The sequence below is a fragment of the Hypanus sabinus genome, chromosome 2, assembly GCF_030144855.1.
Source record: "Hypanus sabinus isolate sHypSab1 chromosome 2, sHypSab1.hap1, whole genome shotgun sequence".
In the NCBI taxonomy this organism is placed as follows: Eukaryota; Metazoa; Chordata; class Chondrichthyes; order Myliobatiformes; family Dasyatidae; genus Hypanus; species Hypanus sabinus.
Genome location: NC_082707.1, coordinates 43,788,928 through 43,814,160, shown reverse-complemented (window position 1 = coordinate 43,814,160; position 25,233 = coordinate 43,788,928). Strand labels below are relative to the sequence as shown.

The following is a 25,233-nucleotide window of genomic DNA, read 5'->3' as shown; positions in this document are numbered from 1 at the left end:
AATAATGCCTACTACCAGAAAAAAAAGGGAGCTGAAAGCAAGGGACCGAAAAGAAAAAAAACCCTAGTCAAGAGGAAGGTTATGAAAGTACTCAATAAAAGGTCCCCAGACCTTATGGAACTTTAGATCCGAATTAAGAACTGAATAATGAATTTTTTCGAGGTCCAAGCAGGCCATGATGTCGTTAAGCCATTGAGCATGAGTGGGCGGGGCAGCATCTCTCCATCTGAGGAGGATCAAGCGTCTAGCCAGGAGAGAGGCAAAGGATAATATTCGGCATTTCGTCGGACTCAGAAACCGAACAAAGCAATTAAGGGATTTGGTTCTAGGTGCTGATTCAGAATATATGATAACATAGTGAAGACATCTTTCCAAAATTTCTCCAAGCTAGGAAAGAACCAGTACATATGAATGAGAGAGGCCTCGCCCCTCTGGCATTTATCACAGAGCGGACTAATGTTAGGGTAGAATTGAGATAGTTTAGATTTAGACATATGGGCTCTATGAATAATCTTAAACTGTAAAAGGCAATGGCAAGCACAAAGAGAGGTTGAGTTAACCAATTTGAGAATTGAGTCCCAACTCTCATCAGATAAGGAGGTATTTAAATCCTGCTCCCATGCCATTTTAATTTTATCCACAGGGGCCCGTCGTAAGGCTGCTAATTTATCTCGAATAATTGATATTAAACCTTTACCTAGTGGATTAATGGAAAGAAATAAGTCCATAGCATTTCTCACAGGCATTTCAGGAAAGTTGGGAATTAGAGGAGCAATGAAGTGTCTAATTTGGAGATATCTAAAAAAATGAGCATTGGGCAGATTGAACTTAACAAAGAGCTGCTGAAAAGAAGCGAAGCGATTATCAATGAAAAGATCTTCAAAATGTCTAATGCCCTTCCTATACCAAACATGGAATGCTGAATCGTACGTAGTTGGTAAAAAAAGGTGATTATGTACAACAGGGCTGGAAACGGAAAAACCATGGAAACCATAGCATTTCCTAAACTGAGCCCATATACGCAAAGTGTGTCTAACAAGAGGATTAGCTATTAATCTGAACAGACTACTAGGGAGTGCAGAGCCAAGAAGTGCAGAGATAGATAATTCTTTAGTGGAGTTCAACTCCATTGCCACCCAATTAGGGCACTCGGGTTGGCCATGGAAGTAAGACCAAAAGGTAGCACAACATATATTAGCTGCCCAATAATATAAACGAAAGTTAGATAAAGCCATGCCACCCTCTTTTTTAGATTTTTGGAGATGGATTTTATTAATTCTAGAGCGCTTATTCTTCCACAGATATGACAAAATAATAGAGTCTAAGGAATCAAAAAAAGATTTAGGAATAAAAATTGGGATAGATTGAAATAAGTATAAAAATTTGGGGAGAACATACATTTTAACAACATTAATACGACCTACCAAAGACATAGATAGAGGTGACCAATGTACCAGACTCTGTTTTATAGTATATGAAAGATTGGCAAAGTTTTCATTAAAGAGATCTTTAAACTTCCTTGTGACTGTAATTCCAAGATAAGTAAATTGATTATGGACTACTTTAAAAGGGAGATCACGAAATGTTAATTCTTGTGCTTCTTTATTAATTGGGAAAAGTTCACTCTTATGTAAATTATAGCCAGAGATCTGGCTAAACTGGTCAAGAAGTGAAAACTTTGGAGGTAAGGATGTAGACGGATCTGAGAGAAAGAGTAATAAGTCATCAGCATAAAGAGAAAATTTATGCTCAACACCTGCACCCTTTCTATGGATTCCACATCCTTCCTATAGAGAGGCAACCAGAACTGAGACAGTACTGCAAGTAGGGTCTGACCAGGGTCCTATATTGCTGCAACATTACCTCTTGGCTCTTAAATTCAGTCCCACAATTGATGAAAGCCAATGCACTGTCTGCCTTCTTAACCACAGACTCAACCTGCGCAGCAGCTTTGAGTGTCCTATGGACTCAGACCCCAAGATTCCTCTGATCTCCAACACTGCCATGAGTCTTACCAATAATACTATAATCTGCCATCATATTTGACCTACCAAAATGAACCACCTCACACTTATCTGGGTTGAACTTCATCTGCCACTTCTCAGCCCAGTTTTGCATCCTATCAATGTCCTATTGTAACCTCTGACAGCCCTCCACACTATTCACAACACCACCAACCTTGGTGTCATCAGCAAATTTACTAACCTATCCCTCCACTTCTTCATCCAGGTCATTTATAAAAAAATCACAAAGAGTAGGGGTCCCAGAACAGATCCCTGAGGCACATCACTGGTCACCAGACTCCATGCTGAATATGACCTGTCTACAACCACTCTTTGCTTTCTGTGGGCAAGTCAGTTCTGGATCCACAAAGCAATGTCCCCTTGGATCCCATACCTCCTTACTTTCTCAATAAGCCTTGCATGGGGTACCTTATCAAATGCCTTGCTGAAATCCATATACACTACATCTATGGCTCTACCTTCATCAAAGAAACTGAGCCAGCAGCAACCAAATGTGGATACACAATATCTAACCACAATGTACTTTGAAATGAGACTGTTCTTTGTGAGACTTAGGATGAGGACCAATGGTTTTAAATTTAATACAATTTAATTTAAGTTAATGGAATCAGAAGAACAGGATCCAGCATAGCGGTTTCTCAATCTCTGTCGGGTCTCACTGATATACAGGAGGCCACGCCGGGTGCACCAGATACAGTAAGTGACTCCAACAGACTTACAGGTGACATATTGCCTCACCTGGAAGGACTGTTTGGGGCCCTGAATGGGTAGTGAGGGAAGAGGTAAAGGGGCAGGTGTAGCCCTTGTTCTGCTTGCAAGGATAAGTGCTAGGAGGGAGATCCATGGGGAGGGACGAATGGACAAGGGAGTCATGTAGGGAGCAATCCCTGCAGAAACCAGAAGGAGGGGGTAGGGAAAGATGTGCTTGGTGATGGGATATCGTTGGAGATGGCAGAAGTTACAGACAATTATGTGTAGGATGCGGAGGTTGGTCAGGTGATAGGTGAGAACAAGAGAAACCCTGTCCTTGGAAGGGTAGCGGGAGGATAGAATGAAGGCAGATCTGCGTAAAACGGAAGAGATACAGTTGAGGGCAGCTTTGATGGTGGAGGAAGGGAAGCCCCTTTCTTTGAAGGAGGAGGACATCTCCTTAGTTCTACAAAAGCCTCATCCTGAGAGAAGATGACATTTTTACAAGAAATAAGAGTATATTCCAGGTAACTGTGAGAGTCAGTGGGTTTATAAAAGACATCAGTGGATAAGCTGTTTCCTGAGATAGAGAGAGATTGGGAGACCACTTCATTGAGAGCCTATGCTACATCTGCCAGAAGCAGGATCTCCCAGTGGCCACTCATTTTAAATCCACTTCCCATTACTATTCCGACATGCCAGTCTGTGGCCTCCACTGCTGTCGCGATGAGGCCACACTCAGGTTGGAGGAGCAACACCTTATATTTTGTCCGGGTAGCCTCTAACCTGATGGCATTAACATTGATTTCTCGAACTTCCAGTAATATCCCCACCTTCATCAGTTCCCATTCCAACTTCCCTCTCGCTCCTTATCCCCTAACCTGCCCATCACCCCCCTCTGGTGCTCCTCCCCCTTTTCTTTCTTCCATGGTCCTTTGTCTTCTCCCATCAGATTTCCCCTTCTCCAGCCCTTTATCTTTTTCACCGACTTCCCAGCTCTTTACTTCACCCCCCCCCCCACCTCCTGGTTTCATCTATCGTCTTGTATTTTTTTTTCCCCTTTCCCCACCTTCCTACCCTGACACCTTGTCTTTTTCTCCAGTCCTGCTGAAGGGTCTCGGCCCGAAACGTCGACTGTACTCTTTTCCACAGACACTGCCTGGCCTGCCAAGTCCCTCCAGCATTTCGTGTGTGTTGCTGCCCATCTCACTATTGCCTCTTTTGAGCTGTCTTAACCAATGAAAGCAGGAAAGAAAATGCATATATTGATATACACATCAGGTTATAGAATCAACCAAGTTGTAAATGGATTAGTTCTTTGAGATCCCACAAATGATTAAGCCTCAAACATGAGAAAATCTGCAGATGCTGGAAATCGAAAGCAACACACACAAGACGTTGGAAGAACTCAGAAGTCAGACAGGCATGGAAAAGAGTAAACAGCCGACGTTTTGGGCCGAGACTCTTCTTCAGGACTGATGTTTAGACAGATGTTTTTCAGAATGCTTCAGAAATTGACTGATGGGCAACAAGGTAATTCTGCTGGTGACTCAATATTGTTTTATTCTTAAACCACTATCACTGAAAATAATTTCATTTTCACTATGCACTATCCCTGCATCCTAAGGCATTTTTTGGCTTTACCTGCCAAATTCCACTGAGTGCTCCTTTGATTTCACATTCACTGCGTTTCTGGAACTTGGCCGTATTTGATTGGTGGCCGTTTAAAGGACAATAGTTGGCGTGGGTCCACATGCTCTGCCTTTTGTGAGCAGCACACGGTTGAGCAATTTTGCATATTTTTGAGTAGGTGCCAGAACTGTAGCAGTGATCAAACTTTTTAGCTCCATGGAGAGAACATTTGGCCGGTGGGATTAGTGTATTCAGCCCGCCTGCATTTCCTGCCGATGGCATATTCGCCAATTCCACAGCTTGGAAGGTCTGCTCCTGCCCTGGATCACTGCCTGCCTGTGCTTGCCATGAACTGAACAGCCTGAAAGGTTTTCTTCTGCTTTGAGAAGATTCCAGATGCCTTGGGCTCCATAATGACCCAATGGTGTTAACTTTCCAGTCTTGATTGACTAAAGAATGGATATTCACTTGAAGGATTTTCAGTATTCTTTTAAAATTGCTGAATCCCCTCTCTGATTCGTAAGGAAAATGTGGTTTTATTTGAATGGTTCAGTCAAAAGCCAGTAGTTGTTAGCTATCTAAAAGGCTCCAGTGACTCCGGCTTTTGACTGAACCGTTCTGATAATAACCCCTTCATCTTAGCAATCAGAGAGACACCAGCCCTTTGAAAAGGTCTGGGAGATGTTGAGTTGTCAGTGAGGTGGAAAGCAATACCCAACAGTGAGCGGCAGCAAGTGGAGCTCAGAGGAAGCAGGGAGGGGACAGCAGAGGGGTGGGGTTCATGGATCAGAAAGGATTATGACATTTGTGTGTTTAAATATGACTGAAAATATCTGCATCCATTTATATCCATTGAAAATCTAATTTCATCTTTGTGAGTGGCCATTTTGGATTGTAAATCTCATTTTTCTTGTTAAAATAATTTGCGCACCACTGGTTTAGTTTTGCAACACAGGTCTTTGACTTTATGTATGGGGCATATATCTATTGCTGGGTCTGGTGCTCAAAGGCAGACGTTACACAGAGTGAATTAAAGTGGTTGAAAACTTCCATCTGTGGTGGTGGTGGAGCCTTACAAAGCAAAGAGGATTACCCAGTCTATCCAGGGGAATAGACAGGAAGAGCAGAGCTCCCCGTGGCTGTTCCCATCAACAATTAGTATACCGTTTTGGATACTGTTGGTGGGGATGACCTACCAGGGACAAGTTGCAGTGGTTGCGTCTCTGGCACCGAGACTGGACCCTCAGCTCAGAAGGAGGGAAAAGAGGAGAGTAGTATTGATAGGGGATTCAATAGTTAGGGGGACAGATAAGAAGTTCTGTGGAAGAGATTGAGAATCCCAGATGGTCTGTTGCCAGGGTCCACGATATCTCGGATCGACTTCTCGGTATTCTCAAGAGGGAGGGTGAGCAGCCGGATGTCGTGGTCCACGTAGGGACCAATGACGTGAGTAGGAAAAGTGAGGAAGTCCTGAAAGGTGAGTTTAGGGAGCTAGGTGCCAAGTTAAAGGACAGAACCTCTAGGATAGCAATCTCAGGATTGCTACAAGTGCTACGTATAGGTGGGTTTAGAAATAGTAAGATAGTGCAGATCAACACGTGGCTGAAGACATGGTGCTGGAGGGAGGGTTTCAGATTTATAGATAATTGGGCAGTTTTCCAGGGAAGGTGGGACCTGTTCCGGCAGGATGGTTTACATCTGGACTGGAGGAGGACAAATATTCTTGCAGGTAGGTTTGCTAGAGAGGCTCCAGTGGATTTAAACTAGATACGAAGGGGGAGGGGAACCAGAGTGTAGGAACAGATGTATGGGAGAAGGAAGAAAAAGACAGTAAAATACTTTGTACTGTTAGAGATAAACAGAGAGGAAGGTGGAGAATTTCTTAAATGCATTTATTTTAATGCTAGGAGCCTTGTAAGAAAGGTGGATGAGCTTAGAGCATGGATTGATACCTGGAAATATGATGTTGTAGCTATTAGCGAAACATGGTTGCAGGAGGGGTGTGATTGGCAACTAAATATTCCTGGATTTCATTGCTTCAGGTGTGATAGAATCAGAGGGACAAGAGGGGGAGGTGTTGTGTTGCTTGTCAGAGAAAAGATTACAGCGGTGTTCTGGTAGGAGAGATTAGACGGCTCGTCTAGGGAGGCTATTTGGATGGAATTGAGGAATGGGAAAGGTGTAGTAACACTTATGGGGTGTATTATAGACTACCTAATGGGGAGCGAGAATTGGAGGAGCAAATTTGCAAGGAGATAGCAGATATTTATAGTAAGCACAGGGTTGTGATTTTGGGAGATTTTTATTTTCCACACATAGACTGGGAAGCCCATACTGTAAAAGGGATGGATGGTTAGGAGTTTGTAAAATGTGTGCAGGATACTTTTTTGCAGCAATACATAGAAGTATGGACTAGAGAAGGGGCAGTGTTGGATCTTCTGTTAGGGAATGAAATAGGTCAGGTGACAGAGGTATGTGTTGGGGAGCACTTCGGGTTCAGTGATCACAATGCCATTAGTTTCAATATAATTATGGAGAAGGATAGTACTGGACCCAGGGTTGAGATTTTTGATTGGAGAAAGGCTAACTTTGAGGAGATGCAAAAGGATTTAGGAGTGGATTGGGACAATTTGTTTTTTGGGAATAATGTAATAGAGACATGGGGGTCATTTAAAGGTGAAATTTTGAGGGTACAGAACCTTATGTTGCTGTTAGATTGAAAGGAAAAGTTAAAAGTTTGAGAAAGCCATGGTTTTCAAGGGATATTGGTTAGGAAAAAGAGAGATATCTACGATAAATATAGGCAGCATGGAGTAAATGAAGTGCTCAAGGAATATAAAGAATGTAAGAAGAATCTTAAGAAAGAAATTAGAAAAGCTGAAAGATACAAAGTTGCTTTGGCAAGTAATGTGAAAATAAATCCGAAGGGTTTCTACAGTTATATTAATAGCAAAAGGATAGTGAGGGATAAAATTGGCCCCTTAGAGAATCAGAGTGGACAGCTATGTGTGGAGCCAAAAGAGATGGGGGTGATTTTGAACAATTTCTTTTCTTCGGTATTCACTAAGGAGAAGGAGATTGAATTGTGTAAGGTTAGGGAAACAAGTAGGGAAGTTATGGAAACTATGAAGATTAAAGAGGACGAAGTGCTGGCGCTTTTAAAGAATATAGAAGTGGATAAATCTCCGGATCCTGACAGGATATTCCCTAGGACTTTGAGGGAAGTTAGTGCAGAAATAGCAGGGGCTCTGACAGAAATATTTCAAATGTCATTAGAAACGGTGATGGTGCCAGAGGACTGGCATATTGCTCATGTGGTTCCATTGTTTAAAAAGGGTTCTAAGAGTAAACCTAGCAATTATAGGCCTGTCAGTTTGACGTCAGTGGTGGATAAATTAATGGAAAGTATTCTTAGAGATGGTATATATAATTAACTGGATGTATAATTATCTGGGTTTATATATATTATAAAATATATAAATAAAAAATATATAATATATAATTATCTGGGTTTGATTAGGAACAGTCAACATGGATTGGTGTGTGAAGGTCATGTTTGACAAATCTTTTTGAATTTTTTGAAGAGGTTACGAGGAAAGTTGACGAGGGTAAAGCAGTGGATGTTGTCTATATGGACTTCAGTAAGGCCTTTGACAAGGTTCCGCATGGAAGGTTAGTTAGGAAGGTTCAATCGTTAGTTCAATCTAAGGTTCAATATTGAAGTAGTAAAATGGATTCAACAGTGGCTGGATGGGAAATGCCAGAGAGTAGTGGTGGATAACTGTTTGTCAGGTTGGAGGCCGGTGACTAGTGGTGTGCCTCAGGGATCTGTACTGGGTTCAATGTTCTTTTGTCATTTACATTAATGATCTGGATGATGGGGTGGTAAATTGGATCAGTAAGTATGCAGATGATACTAAGGTAGGTGGCGTTGTGAATAATGAAGTAGGTTTTCAAAGCTTGCAGAGAGATTTAGGTCAGTTAGAAGAGTGGGCTGAACAATGGCAGATGGAGTTTAATGCTGTTAAGTGTGAGGTGCTACATTTTGGTAGGAATAATCCAAATAGGACATACATGGTAAATGGTAGGGCATTGAAGGATGCAGTAGAACAGAGTGATCTAGGAATAATGGTGCATAGTTCACTGAAGGTGGAATCTCATGTGGATAGGGTGGTGAAGAAAGCTTTTGGTTTGCTGGCCTTTACAAATCAGAGCATTGAGTACAGGAGTTGGGATGTAATGTTAAAATTGTACAAGGCATTGGTAAGGCCAAATTTGGACTATTGTGTATAGTTCTGGTCACCAAATTATAGGAAAGATATCAACAAAATAGAGTGAGTACAGAAAAGATTTACTAGAATGTTACCTAGGTTTCAGCACCTAAGTTACAGGGAAAGGTTGAACAAGTTAGGTCTTTATTCTTTGGAGCGTAGAAGGTTGAGGGGGGTCTTGATAGAGGTATTTAAAATTATGAGGGGGATAGATAGAGTTGACGTGGATAGGCTTTTTCCATTGAGAGTAGGGGAGATTCAAACAAGAGGACATGATTTGAGAGTTAGGGGGCAAAAGTTTAAGGGTAACATGAGGGGGAATTTCTTTACTCAGAGAGTGGTAGCTGTGTGGAATGAGCTTCCAGTAGAAGTGGTAAAGGCAGGTTCAGTATTGTCATTTAAAGTAAAATTGGATATGTATATGGACAGGAACTGAATGGAGGGTTATGGGCTGAGAGCGGGCCAGTGGGACTAGGTGAGAGTAAGCATTCGGCACGGACTAGAAGGGCTGAGCTGGCCTGTTTCCATGCTGTAATTGTTATATGGCTATCATTCCGAATGAAGATAGCTGCAAATACTTCAGCTTTGTCACACACTGAGCTCCATGATCAGTGGAAGTACTATTTGATGTGGTAGGACCACTGAATTTTGGTGTGAATGGTTGTTTTTGAGATTGATTTGCACAAAGAACAATACAGCACAGGCCATTCGGCCCACAATGTTGTGCCGACCCTTAAACCCTGCCCCCCCCTCATATAACCCTCCACCTTAAATTCCTCCATATACCTGTCTAGTAGTCTCTCAAATTTCACTAGTGTATCTGCCTCCACCACTGACTCAGGCAGTGCATTCCATGCACCAACCACTCTCTGAGTAAAAAACCTTCCTCTAATATCCCCATTGAACTGTCCTCCCCTTACCTTAAAGCCATGTCCTTTTGTACTGAGCAGTGGTGCCCTGGGGAAGAGGCGCTTGCTGTCCACTCTATCTATTCCTCTTAATATCTTGTATACCTCTATCATGTCTCCTCTCATCCTCCTCCTCCCCACAGAGTAAAGTCCTAGCTCCCTTAATCTCTGATCATAATGCACACTCTCTAAACCAAGCACATTCTGGTAAATCTCTTCGTACCCTTTCCAATGCTTCCACATCCTTCCTATAGTGAGGCGACCAGAACTGGACACAGTATTCCAAGTGTGGCCTAACCAGAGTTTTATAGAGCTGCATCATTACCCTGCGACTCTTAAATTCTTTCCCTCGACTTATGAAAGCTAACACTCCATAGGCTTTCTTAACTACCCTATCTACCTGTGAGGCAACTTTCAGAGATCTGTGGACATGTACCACCAGATCCCTCTGCTCCTCCACACTACAAAGTATCCTGCCATTTACTTTGTACTCTGCCTTGGAGTTTGTCCTTCCAAAGTGTGCCACCTCACACTTCTCCGGGTTGAACTCCATCTACTACTTCTCAACCCACTTCTGCATCCTATCAATGTCTCTCTACAATCTTCGACAATCCTCTACACTATCCACAACACCACCAATATTCGTGTCATCTGCAAACTTGCCAACCCACCCTTCTACCCCCACATCCAGGTCGTTAATAAAGATCATGAAAAGCAGAGGTCCCAGAACCAATCTTTGTGAGACACCGCTAGTCACAACACTCCAATCCAAATGTACTCCCTCCACCATGACCCTCTGCCTTCTGCAGGCAAGCCAATTCTGAATCCACCTGGCCAAACTTCCCTGGATCCCATGCCTTCTGACTTTCTGAATAAGCCTACCGTGTGGTATCTTGTCAAATGCCTTACTAAAATCCATGTAGATCACATCCACTGCACTACCCTTATCTATATGCCTGGTCACCTCCTCAAAGAACTCTGTCAGGTTTGTTAGACGTGATTTGCCCTTCACAAAGTCATGCTGACTGTCCTTGAACAGACCATGATTCTCTAAATGCTCATAGATTCTATCTCTAAGAATCTTTTCCAACAGCTTTCCTACCACTGACGTAAGATTCACTGGTCTATAATTATCTGGACTATCCCTACTACCTTTTTTGAACAAGGGGAGAACATTCACCTCCCTCCAATCCTCTGGTACTGTTCCCATGGACAACAAGGACATAAAGATCCTAACCAGAGGCTCAGCAATCTCTTCCCTCGCCTCGAGGAGCAGCCTGTGGAATATTCCATCAGGGCCTGGGACCTATTCATCCTAATGTATTTTAACAACTCCAACACCTCTTCTCCCTTAATATCAATATGCTCCAGAACATCAACCTCACTCATATTGTCCTCACCGTCATCAAGTTCCCTCTCACTGGTGAATACTGAAGAAAAGTATTCATTGAGGACCTCTCTCACTTCCACAGCCTCCGGGCACAACTTCCCACCCTTATCTCTAATCTATCTTCACTCCTGTCAACCTTTTGTTCTTCACATTGGGCCTTGGGGTTTTCCTTTAACCTACTCGCCAAGGCCTTCTCATGCCCCCTTCATGCTCCTTTCTTGCTACCCTATATTCAACAGACCCATCTGCTCCTTGCTTCCTGAACTTTATGTATGCTGCCTTCTTTCATCTGACTAGATTCTCCACCTCACTTGTCACCCATGGTTCCTTCACCCTATCATTCTTTATCTTCCTCACCAGGACAAATTTATCCCTAACATTTGCTTTGGCTATGTTGCGTAGTGGACACATCTTTTCCTGTAGATTTATCAAGTTGAACACATTCAGGTACTGTTCCCGACATGCTCTGTAACATCCTCTGTTGACCCAGTGAATCTGACCTTCTGGTTATGGCTGAGTGATGGTTATATCAATTTTGATACGCTAGATTTGTTCTTGGTTTATCCATCTTGGCACAATGTTTGTGCCGCATAATAATATTAATAAAAATAATACTATGGAACTGAATAGGGTATACATTATCCCAATAGTAATCTCTACAACTGCTATCATCGCAAAGTCTCTACACAATAGCATTAAACAATTAGGCCTACACTGCAATTTTTATGTAAATCTTCAGAAACGCACAATATGGAACACCACTAGAATAGCCCTAACGTTCTTAGCAATTGAGAAATGAGTGTGCTTGGCTATGCTGTACCTCCGGTTTTATCAGCTTGAGCTGAAAATACAATAATAATAGTAATAATGGAGCACCTTTCATACAGATGATTTAGTTTGAAGTACTTTACAATGGGACAAAATGCCAACTTATGAAATAAGAGACAAAATAATGTTAGCTAAAACACAAGGTTAAATAAATCGGTTTTGAGCTGGCATTTTTAAGTGCCCAATGAGTTTGCCTCCCTTATAGTTTTTAGGTATTGACTTCTATAGTTTTGGAGTATCATTAAAAAAAACTGACCTGCCAATTTTCTTTTGAGGGAGATTGTTTACATTTAAGAGACAGATGGAAGAAGACTTGAGAGCCCGAGCAGGATTATAAAACAAAAGCGCTTCTGTGATGCACTCTGGTCCCAGACCATCGAGAGCGTTAAAAGCAAGCAAGAGAACATAAAAATCAATTCTGAAAGATACAGGAAGCAGATGCAGAGTAGTTTGATGGGAGTGATATGCTCTCTCAACTTGGGTTTAGTAAAAAGTCTTTAATCTCGCAAACGTGGGCTCTTCTTGGAGCATATAGCAGCATTTACAGAAGCCAGTTTTTCCTTGACGGTTGACTTCTCGCTCAGATTTGCTCCATTTTCTCAGCTGATCACGGACAGAATAGTTTAACTATGTTTGACTCAGCAATTTATTTATTTGTTTAATATATTGGTCAAGTTATCATTGAAAGAGCCAGAGGAACACACACAAAATGCTGGAAGAACTCAGCAGGCCAAGCAGCAACTGCAGATTTTCTCTTGACGTGATTGAAAGAACCATTCCATTAACTGAGCAATTTAGGTCACGTGGCTTAGATAAACCAGCCATCTCAGAGAATTTAAGTTGCTTTGCAGCATTGAGAAAATTTCATTTGTAATTTCTTTTGTAATCTTGATTATAGGCAGGAAAACACCAAAAAGTATGCAAAAATAATCAGAGATAGTGGTAACAGACAGAGAGATGTTCATGTCATTACTAAATCAAGTGCATTTCCAGATTAATGGGTAGGCTTAGTGACATGCTGGTTAAGATCCAGGCTGTCTCATAAATTCAGGAATTCAGCTGCCATAGAGTTCACATTTGAGAGATTATTCATTAATCTGAATATTGAAATCAACAGTGATGACAATCCTATTGTAGTTCAATATAATATAGGATTAGAATTCTGAAAATTCTGAGAGCAGTCATTGGGTTTGTCATGATGGACGAGCCAATGCATAGCTAAATCTTCAATGTTCAAAGTAAATTTATTATCGAAGTATGTTTATGTCACCATATTTTCTAGTGGGCATTCACTGTAGATACAAAGAAACACAATAGAATCAAAGCAACTCACACAAAATGTTGGGGAACTCAGCAGGCCATGCAGTATCTATGGAAAAGAGTTAACAGTCAGAGTTCAAAGTAAAATTTATTATTGGAGTACATACATGTCAGCACATACAACCCTCAGGTTCTTTCTCCTGTGGCAATACTTAGCAAATCTATAGAGCAGTAACTGTAAAACAGGATCAATGAACAACAAACTGCACAAATGCAAATGTAAATAAATAGCAATAAATAACGAGCATGAAATAACAAGGTAAAGAGTCCTTAAAGTGAGATCATCGGTTGTGGGACACCAGAAATTGAATGAGTGTAGTTATCTCCTTTGGTTCAAGAGCCTGATGGTTGAGGCCAACTGTTTTTGAACCTGGTGGAGAGAGTCCTGAGGCACTTGTACCTTCTAACTGACAGCAGCAATGAGAAAAAAACATGGCCTGGGTTGTGAGGACCTCTCCAGCTCTGGTCCTCTGATGAGTACTTGCTCATGGACCTCTAGTTTCCCTCTCCTACAATCAGTTCCTTGGTCTTATTGACATTGAGTGAGAGGTTGTTGTTATTACACCATTCAGTCAATGTTTGGGTCCGGGACCCTTTATTAGGACGTGTTTGTGACAATAGAATCAATTATGTGTCCCATTCTATACAATATTCTCCTTTGGAGCAGGGCACTTACAAAACTGGTGATGGAGGTTCTCTGAGGCACAAATTCTGTTAAGTATGCTTTTGCTTGACCTCCTGTGAACTAGTTCTCCCAACCTTGGTACATAAAGGTGAGAATGGCTTTGTTATGCAAACTAACTTGAATGTAACTTTATCATCTGATTTGGTGAGGAGAGTGGTCCATCTGTTATTATTCTTATGCTACATTGCAGCAGATAGAGGTAAAAGGTTTGGAAGCCCAACGCAAACGGTAATTAAGATTCAATCACATTAGTATGGGGCTGGATTCATAGGTATTTAATGGGGATTGCTGTTTGAATTTATCAACAAGTTTACAGAGAGGCAACACTTAAATACATTTGCTTGCACTCTTCCCATCATCTCTAATTTAAAAAATACTCACCTTTGTACTCTAAATCTAATCCACATGACCAAATTGAATCATAGTTGCTGGATTTGCACATTCATTTTGTGTATCATTCTAACTTCCTACTCCACAAAACTACAGTTACGTACTGTATCTTATAATTTAAAGTAATCTGCAAAGTTAATAAAAAGCTGTCCATATCTTCATTTGAAGTCATAGTGTGCAAGTACTTGTTATGGGATGATCTATCATTCCGTTAAAAAGTTAGTACAGGTCACATTGTGATTTTATAAAACATGAGGAACATAGAAACAGGAGCAGATGTCAGCCATCCAATCTTATGCTCTACCTTTCAAAAGCATAGGTGATCTTCTACCTTAACATAATTGTCCTGCATTATCCTTATATCCCTAAATACCCATGATGTCTAAAAATCTGTTCTAAATTTTTTTGGAGTGGAGAATTTCCCTGTCCTAAGTGAAGAAATTTCTCTTCATCTAGACAATTTTGAAACTGTGTCCATGGTTTTTGATTCCTCTGCCATGGGAAATATTCTCCCCACATTTATCCTGTCAAACCATTTAAGAATTTTGTGAGATCTGCTCTCATTCTTCTAGACAATAGAGTCATATGTCCACTTGACCTCTCTTCAAGTGGCAAACCTAACATCCTGAACTGGCTCCGTGAATCTTTGTTGCCCTCCCTCTATGATAAACACATCCTATCTTTGATAGGGAGAACAAAACTCTACACAGCACCAATAAAATTACAATATCACTTTCTTACTCCTGCATTTAAATCCTTTCAAGGATAAAATATGCTTTGCCTTCCTAATTCATGTGCTTCACTCTCATATTGGCTTTCAATCTCTTTCGATATCCACTTCCTACTATTTAACAAAAACATTGCCTTTCTGTTATGTGGATGACCTCACTTTTTTTACCATGTTAAGTTTCATTTCCATGATTGTACCCTTTCATTCATCTTACTTTTCCCACTGAAGCCTCCTTATACACAATCCGACAGTCACAATCCAAAGTGGTTTATGGTCATTAGTAAACTTTAAAATATGATCAAGTTGTTGATGTGGACTGTGAAAAGCTTGAATTGACCCCTGCAGTACCATAACTGCTCGAAAATGTCTCTGCTAACTCTGTTCAATCCTAATTTTCTTTTTATAGTGCTGTGTTATTACATCCTTCATTTTTTTTCACCTCTGACATTAGGTTAACATGTCTAAAGTTCAACCTTTTGGGGCCACATGGTAGTGTAGTGGTTAGCTCGACATTTTACAGTACAGGTGACTGGGTTCAATTCCTGGGGCTGTCTGTAAGGAGATGACTTATTCTCCCCATGACCTCGTGGGTTTCCTCCCACAATCCAAAGATGTACCAGTTGGTAGGTTAATTGGTTATTGTAAATTGTCCTATGGTTAGGCCAGGGTTAAACTGTGGAATTGCTGGGTGGCTGGAAGGGCCGACACTGTGCTGTAAGCCAATAAATAAATAGAAGTGTCACATTTGCTACTATCCAATTCACAGGAATAATTTCATAAAAGTATGATGAGAGCATCTACTATTTCTAAAGCTACCTCTTTCCAATCTCAAGGATGTAAATCATTGGGATTTTTGGGTTTATCAGCTTTCAAGATCATCAACTACTCTGGTAATATTTTTGACGAATACTTAGTTCCTTCATCTCTTTGTTCTTGGCTCTTCATTGACTGCAGGCACACAATAATATTTATTATTACAATAAAATCAAATAAATTATTTATTTTTTCTATTTCATTATTCCCCATTATACTTTCTCCCATCTTTGTCTGTATGAAAAATTCTATTATCTTGGCAATACAGAAATTGCTTGGCAAAGGAGTTCCCCGTGTGCTTTGCCACTCCCATGCTTTCAACCATGTTTGAAAATCAAAATAGAAGTTGTATGTAATTCGAAGAGGAGAGCAGTGGACACAGCAGCCTCTTGATCAACTTGAAATGTTGCATGAGAGGACTTAAATAAATGGATATGGCAATTGAGGATTAATCAATTGCTGTCGGGCAGAGGTTGGAACTAGTTCAGTCTTAAGCTCTAATGCTTCCTGCATGGAGTTTGCACACTCCCCATGTGTGCATAGTTTTCCCTGGGTGCTTTGCTTTCCTTTCACATCCCAAGGACATGCTGATACTTTAAATGACTGTTATTAACTACCACTTGTGTTTCTGGGTAGTATGGGAATCAGAGAGTTGATGGGCATGTGAGAGAAAATAAGTCACAGATAAATAAGTGTGGGGAATGGATTGATGGGATCACTGTAGGTTGTCACAGACTTAGATTGAAACACTCATGTTGCAGGGGCAAAGTGAAACCTACAGCTTATCTGTCTGGGAAATAACACGGAATCCTGTGTAACTTCTTTTATACTGTTGCCACAGATTAAGTAGGGAGCTAATGTGGAAACTCTGAGTAATAGCTTTAGACTTCTGTGGAAGCTAGCTATGAAAATATGTTCCGAGAAATCCACAATTTGATTGAGAGCGTGACAAAGTTTCTAATAGGTAATCAGAAGTTGCTGAAACACTCAATTTCCAGCTTTAAAGCCATTCTGAGAGAAACATTTCAGCTCAACAATATAGTTAAAAATAATATTGACAATGACCTCACCCATTTTATGGGGCATAAGAGTGCTTAAATCTGTTGTGAGCTAAACAAGTGTTCAAGTGTCAGAATCTTATTTACAAAATTATTTGTATTCTCAGTCAGACTTTCAGCCATTTCATCTTGCTTTCCAAGTGAATGGGAAAGATTTAAGTTCCCCTATACCACTGCATTGAAGTACCATCTTAAAGTAAGCAGCGTCATTAAGCTGTGATTAGATCCCACAATCTTCTGATTCATAGTCAAGAGTGTACCATCAAACAAGCCTGACATTGCAGAACCAGAGAACCAAATGCTAGGAAACCAGAATTTTCGTTGGTCTTGGAACAGTGCCATAGTATCATTAACTTTCTACTTGAGTCACTGGAATGAGTAATGGTTTTACTTTAAAAAAAAGCATCTGTGACTATACAGCAATTCCTCAGGCCTATTCTTAACCTCAATTTAAATGCTTAGGTACAGACCTAGAGGAATGACTTTAATCTTAACTCCCTGCATTTACTCCCAGTAAGTTAAACTGCGGCACAAATTCCTAATGATTTTATATTTTCCAAATATATAGGTCATTTGGCCTTCAGTCATTTCCATCTTTCATACTCATATTTCTTACTTACCTTCCTATAACCTATTAGTTTTCACATGCCCAACATTTCAAAGTTGAAAGTAAATTTGTTAAGAAACAAATCATCATATACAACTCTGAGATTCCTTCTCTTGCAAGCAGTAACAGTAAATACAAAAACCTCCCCCACAATAGTATCTATGAAAGACCACACCCAACAGGGTGGACAACCGGACAACCACCAATGTGCAAAAACAAACATCAGATCGTGCAAATACAAAAGAGGAATAAAACAAACAAATAAATACGGAGAACATGAGATGGAGACCTTGAATGTGAGTCCAGTTCAGTGATGGGGTGAGTGATGTTATCTGCCGTGGTTCAAGACCCTGATGGTAATAAGTGTTCCTAAACCCACTGATGTGGGTCCTGAGGCTCCTGTACCTTCTTTCTAAAGCAGTGAAAGAGAGCATGGATGGTGGGGGTCCTTAATGATGGAAGCTGTGTTCCCGCGAGGATATTCCACACAGATGTGCTCAGTGGTGGGGAGAGCTTTAACTGTGATGGACTGGGCTGTATCCACAAGGGCACTGGTGTTTCCATACCAGGCTGTGATGAAACCAGTCAATATATTCTCCACTGCACATGTATAGAAGTTTGTCATACCAATTCTTCACAAACTTCAATGAAATTAGAGGCACTGTTGTACTTTCTTTGTAACAATTCTCCTTCAACCATTATTTTTCTTGCCACCCAGCTGCAGTACAAGTAATTTATTACAAGTCTGCACTGGAAGTCAGAATCAACTCTGGGTCATTGGAACTTGAGGCAGCAGCACTATCTTTGGAAAAGGGGAGGAAACTGAAGCACTTGGGCTGAAAGCTATACTCAAGGGCTTTATAATATCCAGTCTCCTGAGCTTTGAGTTAGCAACACTACCTGTTGTACCACTGTTTCATCCTGGCAGTTAGATTCCCAATAAGGCTTTAACATACTTTAACATTTACACGTAAAACACATTCTAGGATCATTATTTACAGATTTACTTGCAATCTATTGGAATTTCCCCCCTCTAGTCCTACCAATATACTAATAAGCCATATTATAGGTTGAATAACTCCTTATCCAAAATGTTTGGGGCCGGAGTATTTTGGATTTCAGATTTTGGCATATATAATGAGATAGCTTTGAATTGCCAACATTTCCGACACTGAACTTATGTGCTACTGTTAATCAGTCTCCGTCTTATACTTGGTCATCACACATACAGTGTATACTGATACAGCCATTCAGTTTGTTAGATTTTCATCAGCAATCATAACTCATCAATGAATTTTTCTGCCACTTCGTGATCAACAGATGCTTTGTCACAAATCTTTAAAAATTTAATGCCGTAACTTTTCTTAAATTTCTGCAACCAGCCTGAATATTCACAATTAACTTCAATTTTCACTTTGTCGTGATAGATCGCTCGCTTCATGATCAGCACACCATTAAGTAGGATATGTTCCCTCTGAAGATAACAAATCCACTGCTGTTCATTATATATGTGAGATCACTTCTCCAAACTGTCTGTAGTGTGCAGACTTGTGCATTCCCTGGGAACCTCCCCACAGCCTTGTGAAATTTTTCTTATCATATAGCACTCAAAAAAAGTCAGATTGCACAGGTTTGCGGATTTTGGAATTTAAGATAAGGAGTATTCAACCTGTACTTTAAATAGTTAAACTTCAGTATTACTGCAGTATAAACATGAAGTTCTAAAGTCTCACCTGTTGCCAAAATTCTCCTATGCTCTCCATGAGTAAGTTGGGTGTGTCCCAGAAATAATACATGTTGTCTCAGTAACTTGAAGAGGTTTTGCTATCAACTTCTTTAAGAATGTGGAAGGAATTATTGCTTATTACAAAAAGCAGCACCATTTGTTCCAGATAGTTTCATTTAACAAGGATTCAATAAATTTGATAGGTTTTTAATATGCAAAAGGACAGAGCTTATTTTTGGGATATACTTGATAGTTCTCCAAGAGCCTGCACAGGCATGCTTCCAAATTCTATGAATAGCAAGTCTGAAAATCCTAGCAACAGTATTTCATTTCTACCTGCACTTCCCTCCACACCTCACCTAATCACTGATGCTTCACCTGTCATGGAAGAACCTTGTCCTGGAACCCCAAAAAACCAAATACACATTAATAGCAATCAAACGTAAACTAATGCATTTTATGTACAAATTCAAGACAATGCGTGTTTAAAATAGAATGAAGAATACAAACTAACTGTCAATTACAAAATATACAAGAGGAATTTAGGTATGATTTGTTATTTAATGAAAATTTCCATTCAATGTAAGTTGTTATTGACATTGCTAGTGAAACAATAGGATGGATCTCATGGACGTACAAATTTAAATCAAATTTACTAATTTTGCACAGGTCATACTTCATATTCATTGAAATCCTGTGCACATCAGACAGCATATGCAACATGCAAAAGATGGCTTGAAGGAAGGTTACTTCAGAGTCAAATCTCTATTTCGCTATGAGTCTGTGACAAACAAAGATAACTATAAACTTGTTTCAGTACCATGTTAATTTTCTAAACACTAGAAAGTCTGCAGATGCTGGAAATCCAAAGCAACACACATAAAATGCTGGAAGAACTCAGAAGGTCAAGCAGCATCCATGTAAATGAATAAATAGTTGATATTCCAGGCTAAAACCCTTCTTCAGTACTGAAATGGAAGAAAAGGTGAGGGGCAGGGGAAGGATATGTGATATGTGAAGCCAAGTGTATGGGAAAGGTAAAGATCTGGAGCAGAAGGATCCTGATCGGAGGAGAGCGTACCACAGGAGAAAGGGAAGGAGCAAGAGACCTGGGGTAAGTGACAGGCAGGTGAACAGAGATAAAAAGCCAGAATGGGGAATCGAAGAAGAGGGGAGGGGATACAATTTTTACTGGAAGGATAAATTAATATTCATGCCATCATGTTAATTTTGTGTTCTTCAATATTAGGTACAGTTTCAGTCATTCTGTTATAGGAAATACATTAACAATCTGGAAAGAGTGCAGCGAAGACTTATGAGGATGTAGCCATGACTTGAGGGCAATGAATTATAGGGAGAGGTTAATCAGGTTGGGACTTTATTTCTTGGAGCATAGGAGACTGAGGGGTGACCTTTTAGAAGTGCATAAAATTATGAGGGGCATAGATATGGTGTATGTAGAATCTTTTTCCAGTGGAAGGGCAACTTAAAAACTGGTGTGTATAGGTTTAAGTGAGAGCTGGAAAATTTGAGGGACCCAGGCAGCAACAGGGTGGTGCATATATGCAATGGACTGCCAAAGAAAGTTGAGGCAGGAATAATAAAGACATTCAAAAGCCGTTTTGAATTGGTACATGGATATGAAGGATTTAAAGGAATACAAGCCAAATTCAGGCAAATGGGACTAGTATGATCAGCAGCATGGGCAGGATGAATGTTGGACGAAAAGGGTTAGTTCCAAGCTGTTATTAAGCTGACTTAATAATCATCCTCTGTGAAACCATATTTTCTTAATTAAAATGCCTTTTAGCAATAGATCAACTTTATATTTCCATGATAAATTGTAACAAATTGTTAAATAATTTTCTTGGAGCACAGAAAACCCAGTTGAATGAAACTAATGTAATTGCTTCCATGGAGCTGGCACTGACCTAAGGTAGTGTATTCCTATGTCATTGTAAGATACATGATACCTGTGCACTCAAAAACATCACCTGAATCCTGTCTTTTTTTGCTAACACAGGTTTCTTCCCCTCCCAAAACTCATATTGAGATACTCAGTCACACTGTTCACTGTAGAATATGCAAGCCAGCAACATATACCAGCATTATAAAAGCCACAGTTCATCAGAATTACGTTGCTGACACTACACCACAAAAAGATTTCTCAATATAAAAATACGAAGAATACTGGGGAGAAAAGTGCTGTGGGAGGGGAGACATTCCTTAATTATCAGTAAAACAAATCAACCCCAAAATATCTATCTACTGAATTGAACTCCAAAACATCCCAAGCTGTAATAGCATCGTGCTAACCGCTATGCTACCGTGACACCCAGTTAAGCACACTTTTTTCTTAAATGATTTTCACCTGCATCAAAAATTTGTTTCAGTAGGGAACATATGGAGCTTGATCAGAAACATGGAAACAATTCATTTGTTCTGTTTGTACGAGATGGTTTTAAAAAGATTTTTTCTGCTCTAATTGTCCCCTCCTTTTGATTAGTTTAAAATGGTGATATTAATACATCATGTGCACCGATAACATAATATGGGACATAAATAGAACAAAAGTCACTAAAATATTAACACTGCAAACAAACCTAGATTTATGGACCAGAAATAAGTTTATTTAGATACTGTAGAATTATAACAAAATTTAATGAAGAACATCCATCATGCGGTAAAAGTAATATAAAATATAGAAGCTCTGAACCAATATTCAAAACTGGCTCAAGAGTAAAGTTGCAAATATTTCACCAATAGATCAACAGTATTTGCGGGCATAGATCTATGGATGACTTCTTCAAAAGAAACTCCATATACAGAGGGCCAAATATTAGGTACAAACTACACACTATAATTGGGATTTTTGCGCAAAATAACAAATCCCTCTAGGATTGGGGTTAGAGGTGTGTACTCTTCAGTTGCCAATTCAGCTCTTTCACCATGTGCTAATAGCACAGGTGTGGTGTGCGTCTGAAATCCTGTGATAGTCTTGGGCTTCCCTGCTTGCCCTACAACATCCACAGCCTGCAATGATAAAAAAAAGTTAATGGATCTTCAAAGACTCACACTTTAGATACACAGTCCAAATTTCTCCCAAAGTTGTTTGCACAAACTACAGTGATATGTAAGTACAGGGTCATTTGAGCTCTAATATTCAAATGCTAACTCAATGCTTATCACAATGTCATCCAATCTAATAACTACCATCTATGTCACCCACACGTGCCAAGACAGACGAGGAAAAATGCTTTTTTTCAATTTTGCATTCCCAATGATATCAGCAGACTTTCAACTTGATATGTGGTATCACACGAGGCTACTAAACAAGCTAAGAACCCATGGTATTACAGGATAGATACTAGCATTGGCTGACTGGCAAGAGGCAAAGAGTGGGAACAAAGGGGGCTTTATGGTTGGCTGCTGGTGACTCGTGGTGTTCTGCAGGGATCAGTGTTATGACTGTTTCTTCTCATGTTATATGCCAATGATCTGGATAATTGAACTGATGGCCTTGTGGCCAAGCTTGCAGATGATAGAAAGACAGGAAAGTTGAGGAAGCAGGGAGTCTGTAGAAGGACTTGGACTAATTAGGAAAATAGGCAAAATAGTGGCAGATATAATACTGTAGAGAAGTGTATAGTTATACACTTTGGTAGAAAGAATAAAGGCGAAAACTATTTTCAAATCAGGAAGCAAACTCAGAAATCAGAGGTGCAAAGGGACTTTAAGAGTCCTCATGCAAGATTACCTGAAGGTTAACTTGCAGCTTGAGTAGGTAGTAAGGAAGGGAAATATAACATTAGCAATCATGTCAAGACTAGAATGAAAAAGCAATGTAATGCTGAGGCTTCACAAGGCATTGGTCAAAACACACTTGGAATATGGTGAGCAGTACTGGTTCCCTTATCTAAGAAAGGATGTGCTGGCATCAGAGAAGGTCCACAAGAATTATCCTGGAAATGAAACAGTTAATGTACAAGGAGCAAATGATGGCTCTGGGCCTGGGCTCAGTGCAGTTTAGAAAATTAAGAGGGAAATACCTTTGAAACCTATTAAATATTGAAAGGCCAAGAATGAGTGGATGTGGAGAGGATGTGGGAGGAGTCTAGAACTAGAGGGTACAGCCTCAGAATACAAGTATGTCCCTTTAGATTATAACAAAAATGAGGAAGAATTTTTTTTTAGTTAGAAGGTGGTGAACCTATAGTACTCATTGCCACAGATGACTGTGGAGGACAACTCATTGGGTATATTTAGAGTGGAGGCTGATAGTAAAGGTGTCAAAGGTTACAGGGAGAATGTAGAAGGATGGGGTTGAGAGGGATAATAAATCAGTCATGATAGAATGGTGCAGCAGACTCAATGGGCTGAATGACCTAATTCTACTCTGACGTTTTATAGTCATATTGTGCTTAGATACATATATGGTAAAATTAACAGGTCCCCTACTAAACAAAATATAGATGAAATTAGATAGGAAGGAATATATATTGATAAGTTTTAACTGACTAAATGTAAAACATACAAAATAGCTAATTAGCACATGTACTGTCTTGCACAGACATACTATCTGCAAGAAAACGGATAAAATAGTGATTTTTTTTTAAGAAAAGGTATTGCTTCTGCTTTGCCAAGTGTAATCTCCAGCTTTGATGTTGGAGACTGCCATCATCAACACATTCCATACATTTAGTAATGAAGGACTATAAATTTTTTGAAATTTTGTGTTTCTGTTTTCTCATTTTTCTTTATGGAGGGTTTTACTGCTTCACAGATAACTTGTCTGCTATTTTCCTCAAAGGACAGAACTAGAGATGTGAACTGACACCTTAAAATAAATTGTCAGGCCCAAGGTGTTTAATCTGCATTCTTCGCAAGTGCAAACAACTCAATGTTCTGTAGCGTTTTTGCCAGGTGAATCACACCCTTGATAAAAGAGCTAATATTGGAAACATAGATTTGAAAACAATGTTGACTGCATCATCTACATTCCTACCTGGCCAACACGGACTGATACTGGCAAAGGATGGAGCTCTTCATCGAAAGTAACCAGCATACGAGGTTGCATTGCTGCAACCAGTCCATAGAGAATATAATGGGACTTCCCAAGAATAACTGCAAAAAATTGTTTAAAAAACCATAATTTCAACATTTTTACTTTAACTTCCTACATTTTCAAATTTTCCTAAGATTGCTTATATTCTTAGCAATTGGAAATGGGCTGATAGCTCGCAAGTAACTTCTACAGTACACCGATGACAGAAAATGACTAACTTCAAGAGAATCTAAATACAAATAATCAGTTGCATTGTCACTAAATCTTGCATGGTCAACATTAGGGAGGCCACAATTAACCAGAAAATTCATTGGATTAGACACAAATACCATAGATGCAAGAGATCAGAAATGGGTTTGTCTGCAGCAAGCAACTTACAAAAGTAATCAATAAAATCTATCAGATGTGCAGAGGGCTTAAGATCACAGTATAGTAGAACACTTCTCAAGTGCATGGAGATCTGCAGCTCCAACATCATTCAATTAACTCAGTATCATCTGGAGCAAAGCAACCCACTTGACAATCGTAACATTAGTTCATTCCATTACTGGTAAACTGTGGTTGCAATGAGTAGCATCTGCAAAATCCAATGCAGTTACTTATTAAGGTTTCTTCTATACCATCACCCAAATATGCAACCTTAGCCTGAAAGGATGCAAGCAGCACACACATTGGAAAGCAACCAAGTGCAACTTAACCACCAAGTCACACTTGCCATGACTTGGGAATATATTATTCACTCCTTAGTACCCTCAAAATAACATGGCAGCATTGATTTAAAATGGGCAGTTAAGGATAAGTGATATACAGGCTTGACAGTCATACCTATATCCTGAAATGGACAGGAACTTCCATTGCTAAAGTTATTCTTACAGCTTCTCATGTTAACTGAACTGTATAGGTGTGGATTTATTCATTTAAGCACTATATTCCCTTTCCAATATCATTAGATTTCCTTTTTGCCAACCAACATTTTTAAAACTTTTAAAACTGGTGTTTTTCTTTGGGTACCTTTGCCTACCATTTACCTTACAGCATCCATTAACTTAATCAGGTGTCAGGGCTCAAACATTTTTTAACAAGTGCTTTTATCAGA

The 25,233-nt window shown here is 39.8% G+C and overlaps 1 protein-coding gene across 1 annotated transcript in view; it reads right to left on the bottom strand.

The window, feature by feature from the left end:
* Window positions 1–21,680: 21,680 nt before the first annotated feature.
* psmd2 (proteasome 26S subunit ubiquitin receptor, non-ATPase 2) overlaps window positions 21,681–25,233 on the bottom strand; it is a 78,841-nt gene continuing 75,288 nt past the window's right edge. Inside the window, exons 20-21 of the mRNA XM_059945080.1 lie at window positions 24,078–24,196; window positions 21,681–22,105 (exon numbers count right to left, since the gene is read on the bottom strand). Coding sequence (XP_059801063.1) covers window positions 21,923–22,105; window positions 24,078–24,196 — 302 coding nt within the window. The 3' untranslated portion in view covers window positions 21,681–21,922. The remainder of the gene's footprint in view (window positions 22,106–24,077; window positions 24,197–25,233) is intronic.